This window comes from Chrysemys picta, chromosome 22 (assembly GCF_011386835.1).
Source record: "Chrysemys picta bellii isolate R12L10 chromosome 22, ASM1138683v2, whole genome shotgun sequence".
NCBI classification, from domain to species: domain Eukaryota; kingdom Metazoa; phylum Chordata; order Testudines; family Emydidae; genus Chrysemys; species Chrysemys picta.
In genome coordinates this window covers 17,554,635-17,582,059 of record NC_088812.1, presented here as the reverse complement: position 1 = coordinate 17,582,059, position 27,425 = coordinate 17,554,635, and the positions used below count along the sequence as shown (strand labels likewise).

Below are 27,425 nucleotides of genomic sequence, written 5' to 3'. Positions count from 1 at the left end.
CTGGGTCCCCTTCATTGCAAGGTCCAAGGACCTTGTGGGCTGTTTGGGCCAGGGAATACTTCTTTCCTGCATGTCTGTAAAGCACCATCTACATGCACGTCGGTGCCGCCAAGTGTGTTTGATTTGGTGTTGCATTGTGTATTTGTTGTGGTGTTGCATTGTGTGCTTGGTTTGTGTTATGCTGTGCACACAGCTTTTATTTGATATTGCATTGTGTACTCAGTATGGTGTTGCATTGTGAGTTTGTTTGGTGTTGTATGTTCAGTTTGGTGCTGCGTTGTGTTCTGCTACAGGCTGGGGACCGAGTGGCTAGGCACCAGTTCTGCAGAAAAGGACCTAGGGGTTACGGTGGACGAGAAGCTGGATATGAGTTAACAGTGTGCCCTTGTTGCCAAGAAGGCTAACGGTATAAGTAGGAACATTGCCAGCAGATCGAGGGACGTGATCATTCCCCTCTATTCGGCATTGGAGAGGCCTCACCTGGAGTACTGTGTCCAGTTTTGGGCCCTACACTACAAGAAGGATGTGGAAAAATTGGAAAGAGTCCAGCGGAGGGCAACAAAAATGATTAGGGGGCTGGAGCACATGTCTTATGAGGGGAGGCTGAGGGAACTGGGATTGTTTAGTCTGCAGAAGAGAAGAATGAGAAGGGATTTGATAGCAGCCTTCAACTACCTGAAGGGGGGTTCCAAAGAGGATGGATCTAAACTGTTCTCAGTGGTACCAGATGACAGAACAAGGAGTAATGGTCTCAAGTTGCAGTGCGGGGGTCTAGGTTGGATATTAGGAAAAACTATTTCACTAGGAGGGTGGTGAAGCACTGGAATGGGTTACCTAGGGAGGTGGTGGAATCTCCTTCCTTAGAGGTTTGTAAGTCCCGGCTTGACAAAGCTCTGGCTGGGACGATTTAGTGGGGGTTGGTCCTGCTTTGAGCAGGGGGTTGGAGTAGATGACCTCCTGAGGTCCCTTCCAACCCTAATCTTCTATGATTCCCCTGCAACACCCGGCCTGGAAAAGGAGACCCTGCTGCCACCACGGCCCCGGCTAGGGAGAGTGGGGGTAAAGACCCGCAGGAGGAGCAGAGGGGAGGCTGGATGGGGGCTGGATAGATGTGGGGGTGGGAGGTGTGAGGGACAGGATTGATCTGGAGGTTGGGGCAGAATTAATTGCTGGGCAGGGGAGGGGCAGATGTGGAGTGAGAGCATCTGCAGCAGGGGCCAAAATCTCCTGACCAGATAAATGTGAGAGAGTGAATAACACTAATTGTCACACACACGCACATCCACACACACGCGGGGGATGGCCACAGGGAGTTCAACAATCAAAAAAGAGAGACCAGAAAAACACAGTTTTTTTTTTTTTAATTTCATTATTGTTGGGCCCCACTCATGATTTTTGATCTCTTGAGGTTAGCAATACCGGGGACTGTGGTTTCTCTGAGGCAGGGCTGTCTAGTTTGTTTGTTGAATCTGGTAGAGAAAATACCCATATTAGCTCTGCGATTCATTGGGGAAATATAGTTACTAAACTGCTAGACAACTGTTGTGCTGCATTGTGATGTTCACATGTGTGCACATTGTGTACGTAGCTTTTGCTTGCTGTTGCATTGGGGGTACAACTTTTCTTTGGTGTTGCAGCGTCTGTTCAATTTGTGTCTACAGCTCGTTTGATGTTGCATTGTGTTTAGTTTGTATTGCATTGTATTTTTTGTGTTCAGTTTGCGTTGCATTGTGCGTATAGCTTTTGTTTGGTGCTGCATTACGTGTTCAGTTTGTATTGCATTGCATTTGGTGGGTTCAGTTTTCATTGCCTGATGTGTGCAGCTTTTGTTTGGTGTTGCAATGTGTGTGCGCATTTCATTTGGTGTTGCGTTGTCTGTACAGCTGTTGTTCAGCGTCGCATTTTGCGTGTTGACTTTGTGTTGCCTGGTGCGTGCAACTTTTCGCTTGGTGTTGCAATGGATGTGCATTCCGTTTGCGGGTGCAGTGTGTGTGCTCAGTTTGTTTTGCCTTGTGTGTGTGCGCAGCTTCTGTTTGCTCTTGCATCACACTAGGGCAGGGACAGCGTGTCGGGCAATAACCTGCAGAAGAGCAGCCAGGCCCATCGCTCCTGGACAGGGGCCGCTCGAACTCCCAGCCGAGTAGGGCTCTACCCTGAACAACTTGAAACCTTACTCCTCTCTGAATAATACCCAATGCCTCCATGGCCCCTGGGAGCCCGGTGCACCCTGGGAGTTGAAGTCCCCTTGCCCCATACTCTGCCTGGACTTCCCAGCTGGGCAAACTACACTCCCCAGATTCCCCGGCCAGGAGGCTCTTTGTCTCCCTCTCCCCAGGGCTCTCTGGGAGCTGCAGTCTCCCCTCCTGCTCCACCCTAGCGCCAGGCAGCCAGAGAGAACTACAACTCCCAGCATGCTCCGGGCCTCTCCTTCCCCCCGCCCCCTGCTGGGCTGAGTGGTGTTTTTGTTGTTGGTAAAAGGTTAGTGGAACAGCTGATTGCTCTGTAGGGTAAGAGACCTTCTTTATCTAATGGGGCGCCTCTGCTTTTCTCCTCCCCTCAGGCCCCTGCTCCCCGCCTCCTTCCTCTGCTGCTGCCTGGGGGAGGGGGGGGGTCTGGGCTTTTGGAGAGGGGCAATTCCCTTTTTGCACCGTGCAGCCTCGTGCCAGGGGCGATCCGTGCTCCCCACCCCCTCCCCCGCAGTGCCCCCCCTCGCGAGGGCTCTGCCTGTAGCCAGGGTACCCTGGGGTCCAGCAGCCCGCTGATCTCAGGATTGCCTGGCCTGTGCTTCGAGGCCTGGGGAGGCTGGGCTCCCTGCTGCAGGGAAGGCAGTGGGGCCATCCCTCTCCTCTGGAAAGGGGCAGCCCAGGAGATGGAACTCCCCCCCCCTCCCGCTTAAGCCCCCTTCCACTGCTTTACCCCCATCTCCCCTGGCTGCTGGGACAGGCCTGCGACCTGCCCGGCCATACTGTTTGCCTGGTTGGAGCTGACCCCTCCTGGATGCCCCTGGCCCCGGGCAACCCAGAGATTAGCCACCCCCGTGGCATTAAAGAGCGAAGAATCTCTCCCATGCCTGTATTTGCACCTGGGGCTGGTGCATGAGGGCGATCTTCACCACCCCCTCACCCCCCCGCACAAGTTCCCCGCCGTGCAGCTTCCTTCCCCAGCACGCCTGTGGCTTTGGGTTTCCGAACACGAGTTTCCTTTGTCACTTTGGTTTGGAGCTGTTTGATTTTTTTTTAAAGCCTTTTATTCTGGGCAAGAAGGGCAGGGGTGAGGGGGGAGAAGTGGGAAGAGTTTCCCCCGCTGGGGACTAGGTCTTTTCTCTTGCCAAGCTGGGAGGTGGTTTTTCCTTGTCTCTCCCTGGAACCGGCCTTGCATAAGGCTGGTGCGCCCTGCTTGCCTTGTGCAAGCTTCAAGGGATCATCCCCCTGTCCCTGGCAGCCAGGTGAGCGGAGAGGATGGATGGCAGCTGCTGGGATTTGTTTTGCACATGGCTGCTCCTTGGCTGGCTCGGCACAACTGGAGCAGCAGACTCCAGGGAGGGGAAAGGAATGTAGCTTCAAGCACTTGGCTGGATGATGGCCAGGAGGTCCCACGCCAGCCGTGCGCTGTCTGGGCTTGTGGGGCCGATCATGAGGTGTCTTGCCCAGGCCACGAGCGCTTTTTAGCAGTGATTGTGCAGGATTCCCAGGAGAGCAAGGCCGAGAGGTCCCAAGCCAAATCAGGGCCCTGTTGTAGTCACAAAGAGGCAGTAACTGCCCCAAAGAACTCAGAGTCTCCCTAGGCAAAGGGTGGGAGTGGGAACAGAGGCACAGGGTGGGGAAGTGACTTTCCCCAGGTCACACAGCAGAGCTAGGAGTTGAAGCCAGGTGTCCTGCCTTAATTCCATGCTCTAGCCACAGCGCCACTCTGCCAACCTCAAGATGCTCAGAGGTTCATTTTATGTCAAGCAGGACTCTGTAGAGGAGCTAATGTTAATACCTAGCTCTTATCATCGGTGGGTCTTACAGCGCTTTACAAAGGAGGTCAGCCGCATTATCCCCATTTTACAGATGAGGAAACTGAGGCAGCGAGAGGAAGTGACTAACACAGGGTCACCCAGCAAAGCAGGGTGTGAACTGGCACTAGAGCCCAGATCCCTGGAGTGCTAATCCTGTCCTGTATCCACTAGGCCACGCTGCCTCCCAGCAGATCTTCCACCCAGGCATGGCTGCACCGGGGATTATAATTGGTGCAGGCGCACTTTGGGGAATCTCATTCAGTTGTACTGGGACACTCAACACGTATGATCACTGCACACGGGCGCCAGTGTGCGGGAGAGTCTAATGATGGCAGGGAAGGCACCAAGTTACAGGGCGCCTCTGTCACATGGGATCATCGAGCGAGGATTTTGGCTTGTCCAGAGAAGAAATTGGGGTGCCTGGTCACCTCCCCCTTTGCAGTGAACCCCTTTGAAGATGTCTACAGCCCTATCAGTGCTGTGTATGAGTCTCTTGGTTGTTACCACGTTGTTAACCTGTAGTGTAGACGTGACCTCACCCTGGCCATGGAGCTTACTAGACAATTTGCTGTTCTAGCTGCTGAGTTAATTGCAGCTGCTGTGTAGACAGGACCAGCATGTCTCTCTCCCCATGCTTGGAGGGGAGTCCCTCCAGGAAAACCCAGGCTTCTGAGGGAAATGATTCTAGTGATAAAGCAAGGGGTGTTGTTCTTATTTCTGTGTTGTGGTAGCGCCTTGGAGGCCCAGTCATGGACCATGAGCCTGTTGCGCTAGGTGCTGTACAAACAGAATACAAAGACCCCAAAGTACTCTAAGCTGTCCTGAACCGATGCCCCAGCCAGGTGCTGGAGCCGCCAGCTTCCAGCTGCGATGTAAAAATCCAGGGCCTGGCTCTTTTGCTGTCGCTAAGCATCCTGCGGCCATAGGCGCCGACGTCCCCTCTTTCCCCTGGGTGCTCGATGCCCCCTCTTCCCCCGGCCCCGCCCCTTCCCCAAAGTCCCCGCCCCAACTCCGCCCCCTCCCTGTCCCTATTCCCACTCCTTCCCCAAATCCCGGCCTCTTTCCCACCTCCTCCCCTGAGTGTGCCACTCCTCCTTCCCACCCCCCACCCCCACTCTCCTGGAGCATGCTAATACTGCCACATAGCTGTTTGGTGGCAGCCGGGCGGGAAGCGTTGGGAGGTAGGTGGAGGAGCGGGGATGCGGCACACCCGAGGGGGAGCAGGAGGAGGGGCTAGGGTGACCAGATGTCCCGATTTTATAGGGACAGTCCCGATTTTGGGGTCTTTTTATTACATAGGCTCCTATTACCCCCCACCCCCTCTCCTGATTATTCACATTTGCTGTCTGGTCACCCTAGGAGGGGCAGGGCAGCGGGTGAGGGGAGCTTGGCTGCCAGTGGGTGCAGAGCACCCACTAATTTTTGTCCCGGAGCACCCACGGAGTCGGCGCTTATGCCTGCGGCCACTTTCACAAAAGCCAGGGCTTTCAACATGCATCCGTGCATTCCCCAGCTGGGTACGAGACTCAGTATCGCCAACCCCAAATGTTCAAACATCATGAGTCAGGCTCCCCAAAAATCATGAGATTATGTACAAATAATAACGTTGGGGTCCTTTTTATTTGCCTTCTGCTTTTTGAGCCTTTAGGGTGCATTGGGGTCATATTTTGAAGCTTTCTCCACTGCCACGAGGGCTGAAAACGTTCTTTTTCTTTAAGGAAGGCTGAAATCATCACGTATCCCTTCGCTCCAGGAGCTGGGGTTTTCAGGAAAGCAATTATTATCATGAGACTCATGACAAAACCGTGAGAGTGGGTAACCCTGGAGACTCCACTTCCTGTCCTCTGTTGCCGTGTGGTGTGGCCGTTGTGGGCCCCGCCCCAGGGCAGCAATCAGAGCGATCCTGGTATACGCTGCTTGTAAAGCACTTTGGGATCTGATGCTGGAGAGTCAGGATGAGACCCAGATACTGCTGGTAGGCCAGCTGGTGGGAGAGGTGAGGAGTCGTGTTTGTCCTCTCACCTCGCAGCAGCATTTCTTAAAGCCAATGCATCCGTGCCAAGGGCAGTAGACGCATCTGCTCCCCCTGCGCAGTGGCAAACATCACCTGGTTCCGTAGGGCCTCATTTTCTGGGGCCTAGTGGCTAGAGCACCGGACTGGGACTCGGAGACCTGGCCAACTAGGTGACCTTGGGCAAGTCCCTTCCCTGCTCGGTGCCTCAGTTTCCCCATCTGTCAAATGAAGAGACTGATGCTGACCTCCTTTGTAAAGAGCTTTGAGATCCATGGGTGAAAGGCACACTAGAAGAGCTAGCTCCTGCGATTAAAGTTGAGAACCCCTTTGGTTAAAGGTTGACTGTTCTAAGTCAAATGCTCTCTTGGATTCTCTTGAAATGTGACGTGCAGAAAGACGGTTTCTAGCCATAGTGATTGCACGGGACTTGGTGGGTCGAGGGGACAGGTTGTGACCCTGAGCTACCCTCCAGGTATTGCAGCTTTGAAAGCTACCCTTGGCAGATATCTGAGGACGAATTACAGGCCAGGTGCGACTGTCTGCCTCTGTCGAAGGGTTTCTGTTACTGCTGGGAACTGTAATCCGAGGACAGCAGAGAACTGAGAAGGGGCGCAAACTCTTTTTGAAAGGAAAAGGAATGACACATGAATGCTTGCTGCACCAGGCCAGGGGTTGGGAGAGTGCTGGGGAAGGGGAATCATGGGATGGGTGGCAGGGAGTGGAGAGGAGTTGGGGGCTCTGGAGAGGGGGAGGGGTGGGACATGGGGAGGGGAGATGTGGGGAAGTGGTAGGGTAAATGGGGTGACTAGGGATGTGAGAGCATGTGAGCCCCATCTTCTCCCCTCTATGTGGGTACCAGGATCTTGGGAGGGGGGTGTCAGCCTGCTCCTCTGAGTGGGTCCGAGTCCTTGTGTATGCTGGGTTCTTGGGGGTCCTGCTGTTCTAAGGGATCTGAGCCCCTCCCCTGCCCCCCATGTGTGTGCCGGGATCCAGTAGCCCTGTCCCTCTGGGGTGAGGGGACCGAGCCCCTTTCCCTGCCCTCCCTCCATGTGTGTGTGCCAGGATCTTGGGGGCCCTGCTATTCTAAGGGGTCTGAGCCCCTCTCCCTGCTCCCCCACAAATGTGAGCCAGGTTCTGGAGGCGCCCTGACTACACCACACATTGAAATCTCTGAAAATCAGACAATTCAAAGTTAAGGTGACAGCACCTCTGTGTGGGGCTGGCCAGGGGGCCAGCTTGGAGGCTGGGCGAGCTAGGGGCCTTGCCAGAGCAGGGGGAGTAGCTGGAGGGGGGGCGCCTGCCGGGGGCCCAGTTTGCTGTCCAGCACAGCCTCTGTAACTGAGAAATGTGTGGCCCTCCCATAAGCAGCTGCTTGTGATACACGTAGAACAAATTTCTTACATGCTCGTGGCTTCTCACATGCCAAGGAATGGTCCTGAATGGCTTCGTGGGGCGGGACAGGGAGGGGAAGCTGGAAATGGGGGTGGGGGCGCTACCTCATGTGAGGAGGAGAATGACTGCACTGCATAAAGCTACTGTAACTAAACCACCACGGAATAAACCACCCTGGTCAGTTTTGGGGCCAGGGATGAGATTTCTCTCACTGCCCTGTTAGCAGCTCCCCCCTCCAGACATTTCACAACACGACGCATGGTTCTGTGCCAAAGGGGACAGGAGCTCTTAGGATCACATAGCCTCCTTGCTAGCCAGCTGCAAACGTAAGGGACAGCTATAACGACCTGCCTGACCCCTGACTCCTACCAAAAATGTTTCTCTTTCTGGTTGGGAAACAAGGAAATTCACGGCCAAAAACTTGGTTAACCCAGAGCTGAGGTTGCCTGTTGGGTCTCATGCCCATCCAGCAGAACTCAAACCTCGGACAACCAGAAAAGTGTGAAGGGACGCCCCAACGCGGCCTTAACTCTGACCCTCTGGAGCTGGCGGTAGCCAGTAGGAATGATCTGTGTGCGCTCCAGCTGTGCTTGCTGTTGTTAGGTGGAGCTATATGGAATGGTGGAGGGATTAGCCGGAGAAGCTGGTCAGAGCTGTGATTGTGATGGGGGGCGATATGGAGGTGCCCTTTCCCTCAGAGATTCTGAGCCCCTCTGCCCACGCCTCACCCCACATGTGTGAGGACGGGAAAACGGTGCACGTGCATCCTGAGCGATGCCGTTTGTCTCATTCCAGTGCTGAGCTGGGAAGCATGTGTCAGCAGCAGGGCACAGGGGTCTTCTTGCCATGGGGGGCGTCAGCAGCGAGGTGGGGTATGAGGGTGGGGTGGGCATGTCCTGATGGGTGAGTGATAGTGTTGTGTTTGAGGGGGTCCTGTGTGCAATGGTGAAAGGTTGTAAAATACAGCGAGTGTGGGGTTGGTTTTGCGGTGGAGGCTCCGTATCCAGGCATAGGGTGGGCATAGGCAGCACCCATTCAGTCCAGTTCACCTGGACACAAGTTTCGCCTTGGCAAAGAGATGGCATTGGACCCTGTGCTGCAGCTGGCGCATGCTTCTTCCCTGGGCGATGGGCACAAGCTGCAAAGGCAGAGTGCAAGTACGTGTCTTGTGGGCACCCTGTGCCATCGCTTAGAAGGGCAGAGTTAAGGTTACATTGGTGTGTACCTTGACTCTGGGTTTCCTGGCTGTCAGAGGTCTGCATTTTCCTGGATGAGCATGGGGCAATCTGAACTGTTTTTGTCAATGGATTTGTGTTAATTCCTAGAGACCCCAGCCAAGGTTACTAGTCTAGGTGCAAGCCACCATCCTTGCGCCAAAGATTTTGCAGGGTTGAAGGAGAAACTGAGGCACAGAGGGAGGGAGTTGCCCATGGTCACACAGCAGGTCAGTGGCAGAGATGGGAACAGAACCCAAGTGCCCTGAGACCCAGTTTAGTGGCACACTAACCAGAGTTAAAAAGACTAGACAAAGGTCCCTTTCTGTCTGAAATATGTGGGGTCTTAGGGGTCCAGCTCCAAAGGTATCTGAGTGCCAGGACTCCTGGGTTCAATTCCCGGCTCTGAAATGGACTTGCTGTGTGCCCAAGAACCGCTGTAAAATAGAGACAGTGGCACTGCCCTGCCTCCTGCGGGCTGGGCAGCTAAATGCATCCATGCCCATGAGGTGCCCACAGTGATGAGTTCCGTGGATGTACCCGTGGCATGTAGGGAAACAGTGACTTTCAGGGCATCCCAGACTGGTCCAGGGTGGAATTTGCCCATCCTACCCCTTCCCCATCTCTTTTCTCCCTCCCACCTGTGACATTCCCCAGGGTACAATCTGGACGGTTGAGCAGCTGTGTCCCCTCAATTCTCCAATCTGGAGTGCCTTTTACACGGCTTCACTGTGAGCGCAACCACTCCTGGTCTGCTCACACGCCTGTAACTCACTCACAGCTACATTGCAAGAGTACAGCCAACCACCCGTGAATTACACTGCAGAGCAACACCAACAAACTCCCAGTCCAAGACTTTCCCCCAGAAATGTGCATCTTGTAGTGCCCAGCTCTCTCCTGGATACCACAAACTCATATAAAGTCCATCATTTTATTAATAGAAAATGATATGCACAAACCCTGATATCTCAAATGGAGTTTCCCAAATACTTCAATCCAAGCACCCTGGTCTAGATAAAACAATAAAACAAGTTTATTAACTACAGAAGGATAGATTTTAAGTGATTACAAGTAATGAGGCATAAAAGTCAGAATTGGTTACAAAGAAATTAAAGATAAAACACAACTAATGTCTAACTCAGGGGTAGGCAACCTATGGCACGTGTGCCGAAGGCGGCACGCAAGCTGATTTTCAGTGGCACTCACACTGCCCGGGTCCTGGCCACCGGTCCAGGGGGCTCTGCATTTTAATTTAATTTTAAATAGGGTGACCAGACAGCAAATGTGAATAATCAGGAGAGGGGGTGGGGGGTAATAGGAGCCTATGTAATAAAAAGACCCCAAAATCGGGACTGTCCCTATAAAATCGGGACATCTGGTCACCCTAATTTTAAATGAAGCTTCTTAAACATTTTAAAAACCTTATTTACTTTACATAGAACAATAGTTTAGTTATAAATTATAGACTTATATATAGAGACCTTCTAAAAATGTTAAAATGTATGACTGGCACGCAAAACCTTAAATTAGAGTGAATAAACGAAGACTCGGCACATCACTTCTGAAAGGTTGCCGACCCCTGGTCTAACTTAACAAGCTAAGGGATTTCAAAGCAAAAGTCTCTGTTCCTACATGTTCTAGCAGCCTCACTGGCTGAATTCCTTTCTGCCAGGATCCCTTCCTTTGTCCTTCAAGTGTTGTCAAAGCCGTGAATCAAGGTGAAAGGAGAGATCTTTTGGGGAGTTTCTTCCCCTTTCTTACAGTTCTCTTTTTCTTTGAGAATCATCTCCAGCTGAGGCTCAGGAGACAGCAGGAGATGGGAACCTCCAGCTCTTTCTTTGCCAAAATGTAGATTTCTCACTCACACTCTTTTTCCTGCCAAAGAATGGCCACTTACCCAGGTGATGGTCCATTTGATTTTGTTGACACCAAGCTGAGGCATCAGTTTGCCTGTTGTCTCTCTGGAATTGGTTTGTGGCTGTCTTTCTAAACTTGGAACATGTCTCTGCAATGTCATACAGTAGAATTGTATAACTTTACATACAATGTTGTCACACATTTTTTACCAGGACAGTAATGGTCAGCAAATTACGAGTTTTTGAATGATACCTCACAAGGCATATTTTGTACAAAATTTATCATAGTCTTGTAGAAAGGGTGAACATTGGGTTAAAGACTGTCATACTGTCCTTCTTCCTTCTTCACCTTCCACCCCGATGAAGAGGATGGAGGAGGTATCTCCTAGCAAGTCACAGGCACAGCCCCACCCTACCATGGCCTTCCTCAACGTGGCCCGCACCTACGTGCCCAACACCAAGGTCGAGTGCCACTACACTCTGCCCCCCAGCATGAAGCCGTCAGCCCGCGACTGGATCGGGATATTCAAGGTACTGGGAAGAGAGAGGTGGATGGGAGCTGGATGCATTAGCTGGGATCTCCACTTTAGATGTGGCCTCGGGGAGGCGGCATGTCAAGTTTTCTGATCAGACAGTGAATTAGGCTGAGATGGGGAGGTGCAGGGTGTCCGATTGGCCTCCTCATCACCTGGGGTAGAGGCTTCCCCTCCTATTGCGTTCTCCGCTGTCCCGTTGCGCTGAGCCCGCAGCGTGCACGTGAGAGGAGGGGCCCACTTCTGCAGGCCACCTTGAAATTCACCCACAAGTCAACCAAGCCTCCTGCTTTTCCCTGCGTGCAAAAGCAAAACGAGGCAGCGTGGCCTAATGGCTAGAGCGCTGGCCTGGGACTCATGAGACCAGGGTTCTATTCCTGGTGGCCAGCCTTGGGCAAGTCACTTCCCCTCCGTGTACCTCAGTTTCCCCATCTGTAAAACAGGGGCGGGCAGGGGAATGATACTACCCTCCTGTGCTGTGTAACAGCTAGGCAGTATTATCATCTTAGGGTGAGTTGCATTGCAGACCCAGGCTTGAGGCTTCAGCAATTCCAAGCCCGCACTTGAGCATCCATGCTGCATGGTAAACCTGGGCTTACAATCGCCAGCCCCGGGTCTCGCTGGAGACCTTTGACTTGGGTCTGCCGCTTTCTGGTGCATCCCCACTGCAAAATGACACGCCTTGGCTCTGACCCACCCCCACCCCCAGCAGGGTCGTAGGACCCAGGTCCTGAGTGCCACGAGTCAGACAGATCTGTGTGTGGACGGAAGCAGGGCTTGGGCTCAAACCTGGGTCAGAGCCTGGGCTTAGTGGGCAGTGTAGATGCCCGTTGCTGTGATAGCCCCTCCCAACCCCCCCCCGATGAGGACAGTGACACTCACTTGATGAGCGCTAGAGAAACGCTCAGCTAATGCCAGGGGTTCCTCAGACACCTTCTTGCCTGCGTCTGTCTGTCCAGGTGGAGGCCTCATCCGTGCGGGATTACTACACCTTCGTGTGGTGTGTGGTGCCCGACGGAGGCACGGAGGGGGCGCCCGTCCATTCCAGCGTCCAGTTCCATGGTAGGTGGGGGAGCTCCGGGGGGTGGGAGGGGGTGCGGTGCGTAGATTACGTGCATGGGGGTTGCGGGAGGGTGAGATCAGACGGGGGGTGTCCGTCACTGAGCAGCCGGAGCAACGGTCTGAAGGGGTGGCAGCCCTGGGGGAGGGTTTGGGTTACGGAGGCTTTGCCGTGGCTTGTTGGACCAAGGGCCCATCTAGCCTGGTATCCCGGCCTCCCTGATAGATGTGGTCATGCCAGCGGGCCCATCTAGCCCAATATCGCCTTACATTGCTGGACCAGACCCATGGGCCAATCCAGGTCAGTATCCCCACCAGATCAGGCCCGTGGGCCCATCTCGCGTGGCGTCCCGCCTCCAGGCGTGGCCATGACCTCATGCCACAGCAGCTGCAAACCAAATCTCCCTGAAGCCCCCTGGTGCAGTTACAACAGGGGGCATTGAGGAGGCAGCAGTGGGTGGGGAGGGACTGCTCACACAGCTTGACCCTGACATCTCATGTGGAGCTGAGGACTGGAACGGGGGCTTCCCATGGGACCCCAGGATTAGCAGCTTGGGATGGGAGGGGGTAAAGCAGAGAGGATCCTAGGAAGGGGTGCAGGAGGCAGCCAGGGGGAAGGAGCGAGGCTGGGACTGGAATGGGATGGCAGGTTTCCGAGCAGCCCCTGATGGAACGGGCATCCAGGCCACCGTCGGCCTTTGGTGCTACCCGCTGGTTGTTAGAGAGGCCAGGCCAGAGCAGGCCACACAGACTAGGCTCAAGGCCAGGGGGCGGCACACTGGCTGGGGGGGCAGCACCTCTGTGACCAACGTGGTCTGCTGACAAGGCACTTGCCAGCCTCTCTGCCATGGTACCAACCACGCTGGTGCCAGGACTCAGGAGTGCGGGGCGGTTGCTGGGGGCAAGACGTGTCAGGGGAGAGGCAGGGACCAGACCGAGCCCCAGACTACGGGGCATCCGAGCCCCCACCTGGAAGCAGTCAGCCTCCTGGCAAGGCCCTAGCGGCATCTGATGCTGGGCTGTGTCTGTCCTGCTGCAGCCAGCTACCTGCCCAAGCCAGGGGCCCAGCAGTACGAGTTCCGCTATGTGGATCGCCGTGGCGAGGTGCGTGGCCAGAGCAGCCCCTTCCAGTTCAGCGAGCCCCGGCCCATGGACGAGCTCGTCACGCTGGAGGAGGATGACGAGGGCAACATGGACATGTTGCTGGTGGTGCCCAAAGCCACCCTGCTGCAGGTAATGAGGGGTCAGCATTGTCTAGTGGGCAGAGCACCAGGTGGGTGCCCGGAGACCTGGCTTCTGGTCCCAGCTCTGCCAGTGGCCTTGGGCAAGTCACTTCACAGATTTGTGGCTCAGTTTCCCCTGGGCCTGGTTGGGCTGTGAGCTCACCCAATGCACAAGGTGGAGGGCAACAGGAGGGATCAGCTGTTCTTCTGCCCAAGAGGGCACCTGGCCATGTCCCAGTCAACTCAAGCCCCTCCCCTCCTGCCAGGCTTTTCTCCCTGCAGGGCAAGCATTAACAACTGCATTGGGAAATGGGGCGGAGCTTAGCCCTGGCCCCACCCTCCAGCAGCTCTGCCCCTTCAGAACGACCTCCCTGCTGTGATAAGAGCCCCCACCACTAGTCTCTTGCTTCGCCCACCCCTTGCCTGCCTGTGCACCCTGCAATGTCCTGGGGGCCCGGGGTGAGTGTAGTGCCTGCCCCCTCAGTCTGTACTAAAAGTGCCGGTCCCTGTGGGTCCCATTCCCCCCCAGAACCAGCTGGAGGAGAGCCAGCAGGAGCACAGCAGGCTGCTGCGAGAGAAGCTGCGGCTGGAGGAGGAGGTGAAGGAGCTGCAGGCCCGGATCGAGCAGCTGGAGGAGGCTCTGGGCACCATGCGGGATGAGCACACCAAGCTGGCGGAGCAGTACAAGGTGTGTGGGGTGCCCCCTGCGGGCACCGGGCCCTATCGGGCAACAGCCACTGGGTTGAATCCCCCACCACCCCGCTTCCCGGGTTGATAAGGATCCAGTGTCGTCCCCATGGACTAGGCCGTTGCCCATCACACTGGGGGCAAACTGAGGCACGCGGACGGGTGAATGAGGCCTCCCGGCTCCTTGCTCAGGCCACTGGGCTGGGCTGCCTCTCTGGAGATGCCCACCTAGGAGGGGACCCCATATTCCTCCTTGCATTCCCTGCTACCCACTGGCTTAGCCCCAGATTCCAAAGGGGCTCTCTGATTGGGGGGCCCCTGGGTTTCCCTGCCCCTTGCCGGAGCACCCAGACTCTGTGCTGATCCCAGGTGGGAGACGGGGTCGGGGCTTCCCGTGTCCCCAATCCCAGCTCACCCCTCCCCGCCCCGGACGGCGACGCCTCTCCCAGGATCTCTCGAGCTCCCATGCAGCTGTGATGGAGGAGCGGGACGCGCTGAGCCGGCAGCAGGCGGGACAGCTGGCCCGCATCCAGGAGCTGGAGGAGGACGTTCAGGCCCTGAGCGAGAAGGTGCTGCAGAAGGAGGTGGAGTTGGACAGGTGAGCAGCAGTGGGCGGGGGTCAGCAGGCTTGGGGAGGGGGAGGGGAGTTAGCTAGGCGGTTGCCTAGGGCGCCAAGATTTGGCGCCACAAGCCTGGGAGGGGAGGAGAATTAGAGCGGAGGCAGCGTGCTCGGGGAGGAGGCAGAGCAGAGGTGAGCTGGGGTGGGGAGCTGCCACGGGGGTGCCTCAGGGCGGGGGAGGAGGGCGCAAGGTCTAAGTTTCGCCTAGGGCGCGAAACTTCCGTGTGCCAGCCCTGGGAGTTAGGGTCAGTGCTGTGACCCGGCTGGACTGGCGGGTGTGGGGGAGGCGGGGGCAGGTGAGTAACAGGGCTGTGGCTTGGCCCAGCGGGAAGGAAGGTGGCCTCATCCCTTGTGGCTCGTCGGGATGGGTCCAGGCCTGTGATCTTGTCCAGTCTCTAAGCAGGGTTGGACCTTGTCAGCGCTCGGATGGGTGACTGCCGAGGCCGAACCAGGGTCCTGCGGGAAGGGGGAGAGGCCAGCTGTTCGGGGGGCTCTCACCCTGAGTGAGAATAGGCTAGTGCCCTAGGGGGCGCTGTGCTGTGCTCTGGGGAGCAGCGTGGGGGCTCAGTACTGGATGCTGTCTCCTTTTCCCCCCCCCCGCCCCTCAGCAGCATGGACTCTAATGTGCCGTGGGGGTGCAGCCTCTGGGGTCGGAGTGGGGTTGCAGTGTCCTGTGTGATAGGACAGGGCCAGGCCCAGGCCATGCTGACTAAAGGGGTCCCGTTAGCGAGGCTGCAGGACACAGACTCACTCTGGGGTTCTGGCCCGACAGCGTCACGGAAGGGCCGGCGGGCAGCAATGGATCTGCCCGGCCCCCTCGCTGCGCCTCACCCACCCCCCCACCGCTGTAGCTGGCAGTGCCCTGAGCCGAGCCAGGGTTCACCCTGCCTGTGTCCCTCCCCCACCCCCAGGATGAAGGACACGGTGAAGTCCCTGGTGCGGGAGCAGGAGCAGATCCACCACCAGCTCAAGGAGGAGAACACCGAAAAGGAGCATTACCAGGTGAGCCCCGGGGCGGGGCTTGTAGGGGCGACTTGCTGGTGGTGGAGCTAGCTGGGGTGAGCAGAGGAGCGGGGGTCCCTCCCCTCCCCCTCAGACACACACAGGAGTGGGGGGTCCCTCCCCATATATACGGAGAGCGGCAGGGTTCCCCCATCCCCAGGGGGCACCCAGAGGGAAGGGAGGTGGGTCCCATCCCCGCCCCCTGGGAGTCTCTGGGCCGGCACGTGAGGATCATGTCCCCCCACCCCCACCCCCCAGGTCAAGCTGCAGGCCTCGGAGCAGGAGAGCCGGAACCTGGCTTGCGACCTGCTGCTGGCCAAGACCCGGCACAGCGAGAAGGTGTCGCAGGCCCTGGTGCTGCAGGAGGACATCAGCAAGCTGCAGCAGAAGCTGGCAGCCGCACAGCAGAGGACGGTGAGTGCCTGGGGTGGGGGGCCCCCCTCGGTGCCATGGCGCAGCCTCCGCTCCCCCTGCTTGGGTGTGTGCGTTCACCAGCCCTTTCCCTGCAAAAGAGGGGATTAGGGCGGTGTCGCTGCTAGAGCAGGGGGATGGGAGCCAGGACTCCTGGGTTCTCTTTCCCTGCTGTGGGTGCCTGTGTGTGTTCTAGGGGTGAGGACAGGGAGCCAGGACTCCTAGGTTCTTTTCCCACTGACTCCTGAAATGCAGCCACTTCTGGGGCACGGAGAGTAACAGGATAGTATTTTACCAAGAAGGCAGCAGCCCAAACCCCGCTCATTTGAAAAGCGCCGCAGGATCTTTGGCACTCTCCTGGAGCAGGATTTCGAAGATCTCTGCCAGGAGGGAAATCTCCTGGCTCCTCAGAAGGCCTGCATCAGTCCTAATGGGATTTGAACCCTGGCTTAGAGGAAAGGCCAGCTATTTCCAGCTTGGCTTTGGCACATAAACCTCAGAGCTACCCTGCACCTCACAGAGCTCACTGAGCAATTTGCCTTGATAACATCCTGCAGCAGGGAGTTCCACATGCTAATAGGAAAGAATTTTAACAGTCTTTTAAATGCCATCAACTGCTCCCTTGTTGCTGTGTTTGGCGGTGGGATGCAGGGGCAGAGCCCAGCTGGCCTCTTCCATCCCATTCATTATTTCCGACCCCCCCAGGCCCAGCTGGAAGCGCTGTGTGAGCAGCTTCGCTCCACCCAGGACCTCCTTGCTGCCAGCCAGCAGAAAGTGGTGCTGCTGGGGGAGGAGTTGGCCAGCGCCTCCTCCATCCGGGACCGGACCATCTCAGACCTCCACAAGAGCCGGCTGGAGTCAGCCGAAACCAACATCAAGCTGGCAGACATGACCCTGAAATGGAAGGAGGGGAAAGGCCAGTGGTGGAAGGAGAAGAGCAACCTGCTGCAGAGCATAGAGGTGCCAACCCACACCCCGCTGGGCCTCTCACTTGAATGGCTGCATCCACTGCCGGGGTGCAGCCACCTCTGGGGTGGGGTACTGCCAATGCTCAACAGTTTAGGATAGGAAATGAAGATGCATCCCCTAGCTGGGCTTGTCTCAGTGACCAGTGGACAGGGAGCAGGGACGAGCATGTCCAGGCCTTGGGAAAAGTCCCCCTGTCGTGACCCATACAATGCTCAGAACTTGGCTTATGTCTCAGCACAGTGCCCCCTAGAGCTGCACTGGAGTGGGCACTGGCTATGGGGAGAGTGCCCCCTACTAGCTCCCTGAGGCACAGCATGAGGGGAGAATACCCTGTACTAATCCCCCTGCAGCCCAGAATCAGAGTGGAGAGCGCCCCCTTCTGAGCCCCCTACCCCGTTCCCTGCAGCACAGCGCCTCCTAGCACCACATTGGGGCCAGCACTGGCTGCAAGGTGAGGGCGCCCCCTATTGAGTCTCTCACCCTGCTCCCTGCAGCGCAGCGCCCCCTAGCGCTGCACTAGGTATTTGTAGTCCTCCCATCCCAGCCTAGCTAGGGAGATGTGCTGGGCTCCCCACGGCGGGCGAGTGCCGGCCCCCGTGAGCGCCCCCCATGCTGTTTGCAGGCGGAGAAGGACAAGATCCTGAAGCTGAGCGCCGAGGTGCTGAAGCTGGAGAAGAACCTGCAGGAGGAGCGAGCCCAGAAGCAGGCGCTGAAATCTGAACTGTCCCACGAGAGGGACTCCAGCCTGGTAAGGCCAGTAGGGAGGTGGGCACTGCCCCTGGGACAGAGGGGAACCCCAGTCTCTGCCCTACAAGGGGTGGGATCAGAGCTGTGATGGGGAGGCCCTGCCATGCGGGGTGGGAGGACCCTGCCCTAAGGGGGAGGAATCAGAGCTGGGATGGGGAAGCCCTACCCCGAAAGCCACACACTGGTGCTAGGGGATGCCTTGCCCCATAGGAGGAGGGATTGGGGCACTCATGGGTTCTGGGGGATCAGGTTCCTCGGGTATGGAGGTTCCCTCCCAAGGCTGGTGCAAGGCCAGCCCTTGCCACACTCCCTGCCCTGGGGCAGTTCTCACGGTCCTGTGCCCCCTTCCCCCCCCCCGCCCAGGTGCAGCTGTCGGAGAGCAAGCGGGAGCTCAAGGAGCTGCGCGCGGCCCTGAAGGTGGCTGAGAAGGAGAAGGAGCAGCTCCAGGAGGAGAAACAGGTTGGTGCTAGCCGGGGTCAGAGTCAAAGGGGGCTGAACCCCGGAGCCAGGCGGATATCAGCTCTCGGCCCAGGCTCCAGCGGGGGCCAAGGAACCGCCAGGAGGGGGTGACATGAGTCACATTCCCTGCCCCCATCATGGCCTTCCCTGCATAGGGGCTGGGCGGTGCCCTGGGGTCAGGCAGGGGCCCTGCAGCCTGGACAGTGGGTGGGGCAGGCAAAGACCCTGCCTCCCCCCTCCCCCCCGGGTCCCCACCCAATCTCCCCATGGCCTGGTGGCACAGGCGGGGCCAATATTGATCCCGGTGGCTTCCCCTCCCCAGGAGCTGCTGGAGTACGCCCGCAAGCTGGAGGAGCGGCTGGAGAAGGTGGCCGACGAGAAGTGGAGCGAGGTGACGGCGGCCGAGGAGGAGGAGGCAGCGGCCACAGCGCTGAGTGTGTAACACCCCGACCCCTGTTACCGCCGTCCCCCAACCCCTGTCAGCCCACCCCTGTTACCCCCCCACCCCCATCCTCCCACCCCTGTTACCCCTGTCCCCCCCACCCCGTTACCTCTGCCCCCCTTCACTGCCTCACCTCATGCCCCGGCACCCCTGATGGTTACCCCCTCACTGTAACCCCTGTTCATCTCCCCCTGCTCTGCCCCCAACTCCCTCCTCTCTGCCCCGGGAGCCCCCCTCCCCGCTCTCACTGCTATGTGCACTCTCCACTCGCCCCCTCTCTCCCTCGCTGACATCGCCCTGTGCTGCTCCCCCCCACCCAGAAGAGTAGTGCTGCCCCCCGAAATTACCAACACTGTGCCAGTGCCAGCCGTCCCTCGGCTCCTCCCCCAAGAACTCCCCCCCACTCCCACACCCCCTGTGCTGGCTCTCCCCAACCTCCTCCCCCCAGCAGGGTTCCCCCCCTTTGCCCTGCCCTGCTCAGCGGGGGGCACCGGCTGCCCAAGTGACCCTTGTGCCTCCCCTCCCCCCAGGCTCCCTGGACTCCCCACTCTCGGACTCGGAGGACGAGTCCCCCGAGGACATGAGGATCCACACCCAGCTCAGCCCCTACAGCCTGTGCGACAACCGGGCAGGCACCAAGACCCCGCCGTGCCTGCGGGAGCCCATGCACAAGGTGGTGATCAGCCAGCCCGCCCCCATCACCACCCAGATCAAGCAGCCCACCGAGGACAACAGCTCCGACTCAGTGAGTCCCCGGGGGGCGAGGACCCCCAAACACGTGCAGCGTGGAGGGGGAAACTGAGGCACAGGGACTTACCCTCGGTCACACAGCGCGCAGGGGCAAGGGTGGAAATAGAACCCTGGCGTCCTGGCTGCTAGCTGCTTCCTCTACCCCACTATTCCACACTCCACCAGAGGCGGATGAGGTGGGGTTTTGGTTGGCAGGAGGGGCTGGGCTCCCCTCCTGTGCAACAGAAAGCCCAGCTTTGAGGGTGCATCTGAGCCTGCTTCACCCAGGAGGAGGGGTTATCTGCCAGCCCCCCAAACCCTCCTGCATTCCCCCCGACCGCATCCCTGATAGGAGTAGCTGGAAGGTCCCTGGAGCTGCAGGACCGGGGATGGCTCCCCCCTCCCCCCCCCCGGGACAGGGGCGAAGGGGCGTCTGTGCCAGGCTGGGGATCAGGCCCACATTTGAAATCTCTCCGTGTCCCACTGCAGTTGCTGTTCTTTCATGGGGCAGCTTTTTCCTCCCCCGCCCCTCCAGCTGTGAGTGGGGGGAGGGGCTTTTTAGACCGCCCCTGTAAAACTTTACAAACCTCTGATAATTGGCACGATAAAACATGCAGTAAATTAACGACCTGGGAGAAAAGGGGGGTGCCGGGGAGTCTCTCCAGCACCTCCTGCTGGGGAAAGTGGGGGGGTGTCAGTGCCTCCCACTGGGGAAAGTGAGGGGGGTCAGCTGGGAGGATGGGGACTTCTCCCTGCCAGCCTCATGGCATCAATGCTGGGAGAGCCCCCCCACCTCCATCCTCAGGGGGGCAGCGAGAGCAGCAGGATGGGGGACTCTGCACCATCTGGGCCAACTCAAACGCTAGCCCTAGGAGGGGCTGATCTTTGCCCTTCAGGGCTGGGGCCCATCTACACTAGGAAAGTAACAGTGTTTGGGGGGTTGATCTGGTTACACCACAGTAGCTCCCCCCGCAGGCCAAAGCCAAAGCTCCCAACCCCCTGGGGCTTCTGGGCTGGTGAGATCTGGATGTGGCAGTCAGCTGATCACCAGGCGTTTGGGGTTCCCTGGGGTTCCTGAAGGGGAGGTATGCTGGGCCTAGGGAGGTTGCCCGGCTGCTGGGACCAGAACATCCCTGCACTCGGTCCATTTCCATGCTGTCTATTGCGGGATCTCAGTGTGAGGGGGCGGCCCGCGGGGCCCATGGCAGCCCCACGAAACGTAGCAGGAGGGATCGCGGGCAGGGGGCCGGCTGGCAGCGACATCACAACACGCTGGCCCCGCTCAGAACAGGACACAGCTCAGTTCAGAGATCCCTCAGGGGCAGCCCAGCAGGTCCGAGGATCAATCCCAGCACCCCCTGCTGCAAGGGGGAGCAGGCTGCTGACCCAGTGCCCACCCTCCCACCCCGCGGCGCATTCATGGCTCCATGATTCCCCCGCGCAGCCAGGGGGCAGGAAGCTAGCAGAGACCCATCGGGTAGCCCACACCCTAGCAGTACAGCTGGGGACCGTGCGGCAATGGGGATAAAACTCACACCCCCGGGCTGCCAGGACTCAGCCCACTACCACTAGAGGTAAAGGAGAATCCTCATCCATCCTCAGCAGTATAAGGCCTATGACACATAGCGGGGCTGTTCTTCTGGGGAGCCCAGTTGCTTGGGGTGGGCACAATCAATATGCCTGTGCGCAGGGGGCACCCCAGTGCTGGGGGGTGGGGGCTGGACTCTGGCCCCCTGCGCTCTCACTCCCACTCTCACTGCAGGAGGCGGAGGACGAGAAGGCCGTGCTGATGGCGGCTGTGCGGAGCGGAGGGGAAGAGACCAGTCTGCTGCTGCCCGAGCTGGGCAGCGTCTTCTATGAGATGGCCAGGTGAGGGGGGGATTGGCCGCACTGGGGCCTGTCAGCAGAGCAGGGGGCTGTTCCTTCGCCCTGCCCATTAGGAGGAGGATGGAGAAGAGGATGAAGGGGAGCAGAGTGGGGAGATGGGGGGGAGGATGCAGGGGAGCAGAGTGGGGGAAGGGGAGCAGAGTTGGGGCTGGGGAGGAGGATGGAGGGGAGCAGGGGAGCAGAGTAGGGGATGGGGAGGAGGATGGAGGGGAGCAGTGGGGGGATGGAGGGGAGCAGGGTGGGGGGCTGGGGGAGTAGGGGAAGTGGGGGGTGGGGGCAGTTTTCCAAGCCTCCTCTTAGTTAGTAAAAATATATAAATTTCCCTGTGGGCGCGGGGAGCCGGTGACTTTTACAGCCAGTGGCCATAAAAGTGGCAGGCGCGGAGCCGGGAGATGTACGGCCGTGTCAGGGCATTTCTGAATCAATTTTCAGCATCATTAGATTCCTTTCTCCTGCAGACAGAGGCGGGCGGGCGGGGGGCGGGGAGGGGGGCTATTTGCAAGTGAAATAGATAGAATCACCCAGCTGCAAGGTAAGGTGGGGTCTGTGCACCCAGCCCCCCCCCCCCCCCATGCGGGGGAATGGGCTGCAATGGGGGTGTCAGGAGTAGGAAAGGCAGGTTGGGTGCAGGGTGCTGAGTGCAGAGAGGTGGGATGGGGGCAGCGGGGGAGGGCAGAGTGGTTGCAGGTGGGATGGGATGGGGACATTGGGGAAAGGGTGGGATGGGATGGGGTGGTGGCGGCAGGGGAGGGCAGGGGGGCTGGGACGGCGTGTTGGGGGAGGGCAGGTGGATACAGGGGGATGGGATCGACGTATGGTGGGAGGGTGGGGTGGGAAGTCAGTGTTGGGGGATTGGCAGGGTGGGTGCGGGGGTAAATGGGATGGGGGTGTTGGGGGAGGGCAGGGGAATAGGATGGGGTGTCAGGAGAGGGCAGAAGGGATGAGATGGGGTGTCGGGGGAGGGCAGAGGGGATGGGATGAGGGTGTCGGGGGAGGGCAGGGGGATGGGATGGGGTGTCGGGGGAGGGCAGAGGAGTTGGGATGGGGGGTGTCGGGGGAGGGCAGGGGAATGGGATGGGGTGTCATGGGAGGGCAGAAGGGATGGGATGGGGTGACGGGGGAGGTCAGGGGAATGGGATGGGGTGTCGGGGGAGGGCAGAGGGGATGGGATGAGGGTGTCGGGAGAGGGCAGGGGGATGGGATGGGGTGTCATGGGAGGGCAGAGGAGATGGGATGGGGGTGTCGGGGGAGGGCAGGGGAATGGGATGGGGTGTCGGGGGAGGGCAGAGGGGATGCGATGGGGTGTCGGGAGGGCAGGGGAATGGGATGGGGTGTCGTGGGAGGGCAGAGGGGTTGGGATGGGGGGTGTCGGGGGAGGGCAGGGGAATGGGATGGGGTGTCATGGGAGGGCAGAAGGGATGGGATGGGGTGACGGGGGAGGTCAGGGGAATGGGATGGGGTGTCGGGGGAGGGCAGGGGAATGGGATGGGGTGTCATGGGAGGGCAGAAGGGATGGGATGGGGTGACGGGGGAGGTCAGGGGAATGGGATGGGGTGTCGGGGGAGGGCAGAGGGGATGGGATGAGGGTGTCGGGAGAGGGCAGGGGGATGGGATGGGGTGTCATGGGAGGGCAGAGGAGATGGGATGGGGGTGTCGGGGGAGAGCAGGGGAATGGGATGGGGTGTCGGGGGAGGGCAGAGGGGATGCGATGGGGTGTCAGGGGAGGGCAGGGGAATGGGATGGGGTGTCGGGAGAGGGCAGAGGGGATGCAATGGAAGTGTCGGGGGATGGGATGGGGGAGTCGGGGGAGGGCAGGAGGATGCAGAAGGGAAGGGATGGCAGCATCAGGAGAGGGTATGGTGGATGCAGTGGGATGACGTGTTGTGGGGAGGCAGGGTTGGATGCTGGTGTCGGGGGAAGGGCAGAAGGGACGCGGGGATGGGATGGGGCATGAGGGGAGGGCAGTGGGTGCAATGAGATGACGTGTTGGGGGGAGGCAGGATTGGATGCTGGTGTCGGGGGAAGGGCAGAAGGGATGCGGGGGATGGGATGGGGGCATGAGGGGAAGGCGGGGGTGCGGTGGTGTCACGGAGTGTGGGGGGACACAAGGCCCTGCACCCCCGTCTTCCTGCAATTCACCATGACTCTCAGCCAGCCAGTAAAGCAGTAGGTTTATTTAGACGACAGGAACACAGTCCAAGACAGGTCTTGCAGGCACAGACAACAGGACCCCCCTCAGTTAGGTCCATCTTGGGGTTCCAGGGGCACCACAGGCCCATTGAGGGGTCAGAGCCCTGCCTGGGCTCCCCTTCATTATACCAGCCAGCTCCTGACACTCCCCCTCTCTCCAGCGTCTCTCCCCCAGCCTCCCCTGGGCTCCTCCCCCAGCCTTTGTCCAGTTTCCCAGGCAGAGGTGTCACCTAGCCTCCAACTCCCTTCTGGGTTCATGCTCAGGTATCTTCCCTCAAGGCCAGTCTCCCAGCCCCCAATGCAGACCGTCCCAGCCAAACTCCCCACTCAGCATTCAAAGACCACATTAAGAACAGTCCCAGTTTGTCACAGGTGGGATGACATGTTGGGGGGAGGCAGGGTTGGATGCTGGTGTCAGGGGAAGGGCAGAAGGGATGCAGGGGATGGGATGGGGGCGTCAGGATAGGGCAGGGGGTGCGGTGGATGACGAGTTGGGGGGAGGCAGGGTTGGATGCTGATGTCGGGGGAAGGGCAGGATGGGCGCAGGGTGCCGTGTGCAGAGGCGATGAGCCAGGGGTGTCTGAGGAATAAAAGGAATTCTGGGTTGAGGGGGCCACTGCTCCCCTTTGAGAAGGGGGAGGGGCTGGTGCGCTGTGGGGGTGGGGGGCCAGTCCTGTGCAGGGTCCTCTGCTCTGTGTTCTGCAGAGTCTAACAGGGCAGGAGCAAAAAGAGAGATCGGGGGGATGGGGGGAATCAGGAGAAGGAGAACTGGAATAGCGGGAGGCGGGGATCCCATAATAACCTTGGCCCCCAGCCCGGCTATGCCCTCAGTGCAGGGCCTGTGGCGGGGGGCATGGTGCCAGGGCCCTGCTCATGGGGACGGCGAGTTCTAGGGGTGCCGACCCTCTGTCTCTGTCGCCCCCGTGCAGCGGCATCACCGGCCGCCAGCCGTCAGACCCGGGCCCTTGCGGGATGGGCGCCTCCCCGCTGGACCTGCCCGCGTCCCCCGGCCTGTGGAAGGAGTGCCCCATCTGCAAGGAGCGCTTCCCCCTGGAGTGCGACAAGGAGGCACTGGAAGAGCACGTCGACAGCCACTTCTTCTTCAGCGCCCACGACCCCTTCGCCTTCGAGTGATGCCCCCGTCGCCCCCACCTCTCCCTGCCCCCCAGCCTCTCCCCAGACCCTCCTGTCAGGCACTGCCAGCCCGGCTCACCCCCTAGGAGCCACACAAGGGTGCCTTGGCTCCCCCGATCCCTGGGGGGCGATTTACCCCCCTCCGCCCTCCATGGCATCCGAGAGCAGGGAGTGAATGGGGGGGCTGGGCACTAGCGCCCCATAGTGGCTGTTCCCAGGCAGATCTGTAGGCCTGAGATCTCCAGCCCCCACCCTGCTGCCTTAGGGTAAAATAGGGCGAGTTGCTCCCACCTCCCAAATATGGGGTTCAGCCACTGCAGATGCTGAGCGCTCATCAGTTGGAGTGGAGGGGGGGCAGGCTCACACACCCCTTGGCTGGGGGGCTCTGTGTCAGGGCAATAGGAATCCCCGGAGGGGGTGCCCCAACTCCCATCTGCCTCCTGGTACTTGGGCCTGTTGCTTAGGGCTGGGGAAGGCTCGCTGGGGGGTGGGGTTCGAGCTGGGGGGCTGCCCTAGGGACACACTGTCTTCTCCCAATGTTTCCCCTTGGGCTCCAGACGCAAAGTGTTGGGAACTGCTGTGCACCGGATTTTGGAAGGTACAGGGGGTGGAGGAGCAGTGCAGAAAAGGCAAGGCCAGGTGGTCCCCTCTTGCACCCCCCCCCCCAGGTGAGGGTAGGCAGATTTCCTGGGTCCCTCAAGGCTCTAGGTAGGTGCAGGAGGTCAGTGTGAGGAGATTAGGGAAGGGGGCTGAGTGGGGTTAGGCTGCCTCATAGTTCAGGCTAAAAGGGGCCTGGATTTCCCCTCTCGTGGATGCCCCAAGACCCCCCCCCCCTCAGATCCCAAAGACAGCTGCCCTGTGCTGCTCCCTGCCTATGTGCCAGGGGTCCTGGCCCCACCCCCAGCTCCACTCCCCTGGGCCCAATCAACTAGCCTTTGGGCCTCTGGCTGGGCTACTGGTTTCCATGTCTGAGCTAGAGAATTTTGCCGCTGTCATAAGGGTCTGTTCCCCCACGGGACTCAGTTTCCCTGGCTGCGAGACAAGGAGACTCAGCCCCCACCCCACTCACACCGTCCATGGGCACCCAGCAGAGCCTGCCGCTTCTCAGCCCTGCAGACGCTGGCACGCACCAAGAGCCAGCCAATAATGCTGGGAGCGCACCGCTAACAACCACTGATTTGTTAGACTGTCAACAGCATAAATAATTGGCACAACAGGCCGTCCATTGGCTCCTGCCGTTCGCCACCACCGCCTCCCACGCGGGGTTAACGGCCCGAGAGGGCCCACAGGACCCAGAGCCCCATGCACCGAAACCCTTTCCTTCCCGGCGATCTCAGGTAGGGGGTGGAAGTGGGGAAGGATCATGGGGAGGTGGGGCTGGGCCGGGCACTGGGTGGAGGGCACAGGGCAGCACCCAGGGTATGGGGGGGGCAAAGGGGGCTGAGCCCAGAGCTCTGTGTGTGTGGATACACATGCCCTGGGAGGAAGGGGGGGGGGAAATGGGGGTGAGTGGTGTACACCAGGGTATCAGTCCTATCCCAGCCCAGGTTGGGGGCTGGATTCCACCAGCTGCTTTTTCTGCCAAGCAGCCTCCTGGCCCCAGCATCCCCTTGGCCTGGAATTGAGCCACTCCCAGCCCCGGGCCTGATCCCAATCTCGTCTGCCCTGTGGGGTGCCCCAGGGATCCCAGCCACCTGGGTGTAAATCAGGAACGACTGCCATGGCATCATCCAAACTTTGCACCAGCATTTCCCAGGGCAGAACCAGGCCCTGGCTCTGTTGCAATCTGCCCCTCCCCGTGGCCTCTGGGCCCCTGGGTAGTGACTATGCCAGGTGCAGTAAGGGGGTGCACTGTGCCAGGATGGGGAGGAGAGGTCCAAAGACCCACCTGGCCAACTTGAGAGCTGATAGGGTCCCTGGGGCATGGTGGGGAGGGGTGCACCAGCCCTGACATGACAGCGGGGGGAGGAGGGGCACAGACCTCACATGACCCCTGGGGAGACAACACAGGGAGGGTCACCAGCCCTGGCATGACCCCTGGATGGGACAGCAGGCAGGGCAGAGCCCTGACACTACCCCTGAAATGGTTTTATTTTCACCTTGTTTTTTAAACTGACTTGTCCATTATTACTATTATAATTCTCCTGATGCAGGGTGCCCGTCCGCCGGGTCTCTGCGTCTCATAGCCGCTCGCTGTAGCATGCTCAGTAATTAGTGTTGATTTGCAGTTGGTTTGCTTGATTTCGGGGGGAGGGGGACAGTTCAAACCCCCACAACCCCCTTGTACATACCCCCCCTTCGATTATTCTCATTCACTTGCTTTTCGTATTCACGGTTGCAATTCCTTTTTTTTATTATTATTTTTTTAATATAATACTGTTGTGACTCTCCATTTGTCCCCTTCTCTTCTTGAGGGGGAAGGAGAAAGAAGCCAGGCGTTCGGCTAGCCCCCAAATTCTCAGTCAGTCGGCTGGGTGGGATGAGAGTTCATGATTGTGCCTTTTGAATGCAGGAGACGAGGCTGCTGTTTTGATCACTGGTTTATAGACGCTCTTTATTTTGTAACTAACCGTGGTTGGTGATTCTGATGTATCCAGCTGTTCCCTGCTTCTCCCCTATCTCGTCCCCAGCCTGGGTTGTTGTTTTTTTTGGTTGTTGTTTTTTTTAATGTCCCCCCCCCCCACAAAAAAAAAAGACAGCTAAGGTCCCCGAACGTCAGAGCAATAAAAACCAGTGCGTGCACACACACACACACACACACACACACACACACACACACACACACGGCCCATGTATAGTGTGTATATATATTTATATTACATGTCTTGGCTATTCTAATAAAATCCGGTCTCTTCAAA

The 27,425-nt window shown here is 58.7% G+C and overlaps 1 protein-coding gene across 6 annotated transcripts; it reads left to right on the top strand.

Annotated features, from left to right (window-relative positions):
- The first annotated feature begins 2,341 nt into the window (after positions 1 to 2,341).
- Positions 2,342 to 27,425, top strand: CALCOCO1 (calcium binding and coiled-coil domain 1). 6 transcript variants are annotated; one of them, XM_042842230.2, is made up of 15 exons: positions 2,342 to 2,478; positions 10,843 to 11,007; positions 11,969 to 12,071; positions 13,108 to 13,301; positions 13,821 to 13,979; positions 14,428 to 14,576; positions 15,509 to 15,599; positions 15,858 to 16,013; positions 16,716 to 16,970; positions 17,602 to 17,727; positions 18,090 to 18,185; positions 18,508 to 18,619; positions 19,158 to 19,372; positions 21,119 to 21,225; positions 24,363 to 27,425. In XM_042842230.2, the coding sequence occupies exons 2-15, from the start codon at positions 10,846 to 10,848 to the stop codon at positions 24,565 to 24,567; spliced, it is 2,130 nt and encodes a 709-aa protein (XP_042698164.2). In that variant the 5' UTR covers positions 2,342 to 2,478; positions 10,843 to 10,845; the 3' UTR covers positions 24,568 to 27,425. The 6 variants fall into 6 exon arrangements, with proteins under 6 accessions (XP_042698164.2, XP_008171505.2, XP_065432510.1 ...); XM_008173283.4 differs by having other exon boundaries at positions 2,370 to 2,507; XM_065576438.1 differs by lacking the exon at positions 15,858 to 16,013 and having other exon boundaries at positions 2,444 to 2,478.

Bases quoted from the DNA above. Each gene is read 5' to 3' on its own strand.
- CALCOCO1 (XM_024109879.2), top strand. From the start codon at position 10,837: ATGAAGAGGATGGAGGAGGTATCTCCTAGCAAGTCACAGGCACAGCCC. The intron at 19,373-21,118 runs GTGAGTCCCCGG...CTCTCACTGCAG, and splicing joins AGGACAACAGCTCCGACTCA to GAGGCGGAGGACGAGAAGGC. The intron at 21,226-24,362 runs GTGAGGGGGGGA...GCCCCCGTGCAG, and splicing joins GTCTTCTATGAGATGGCCAG to CGGCATCACCGGCCGCCAGC.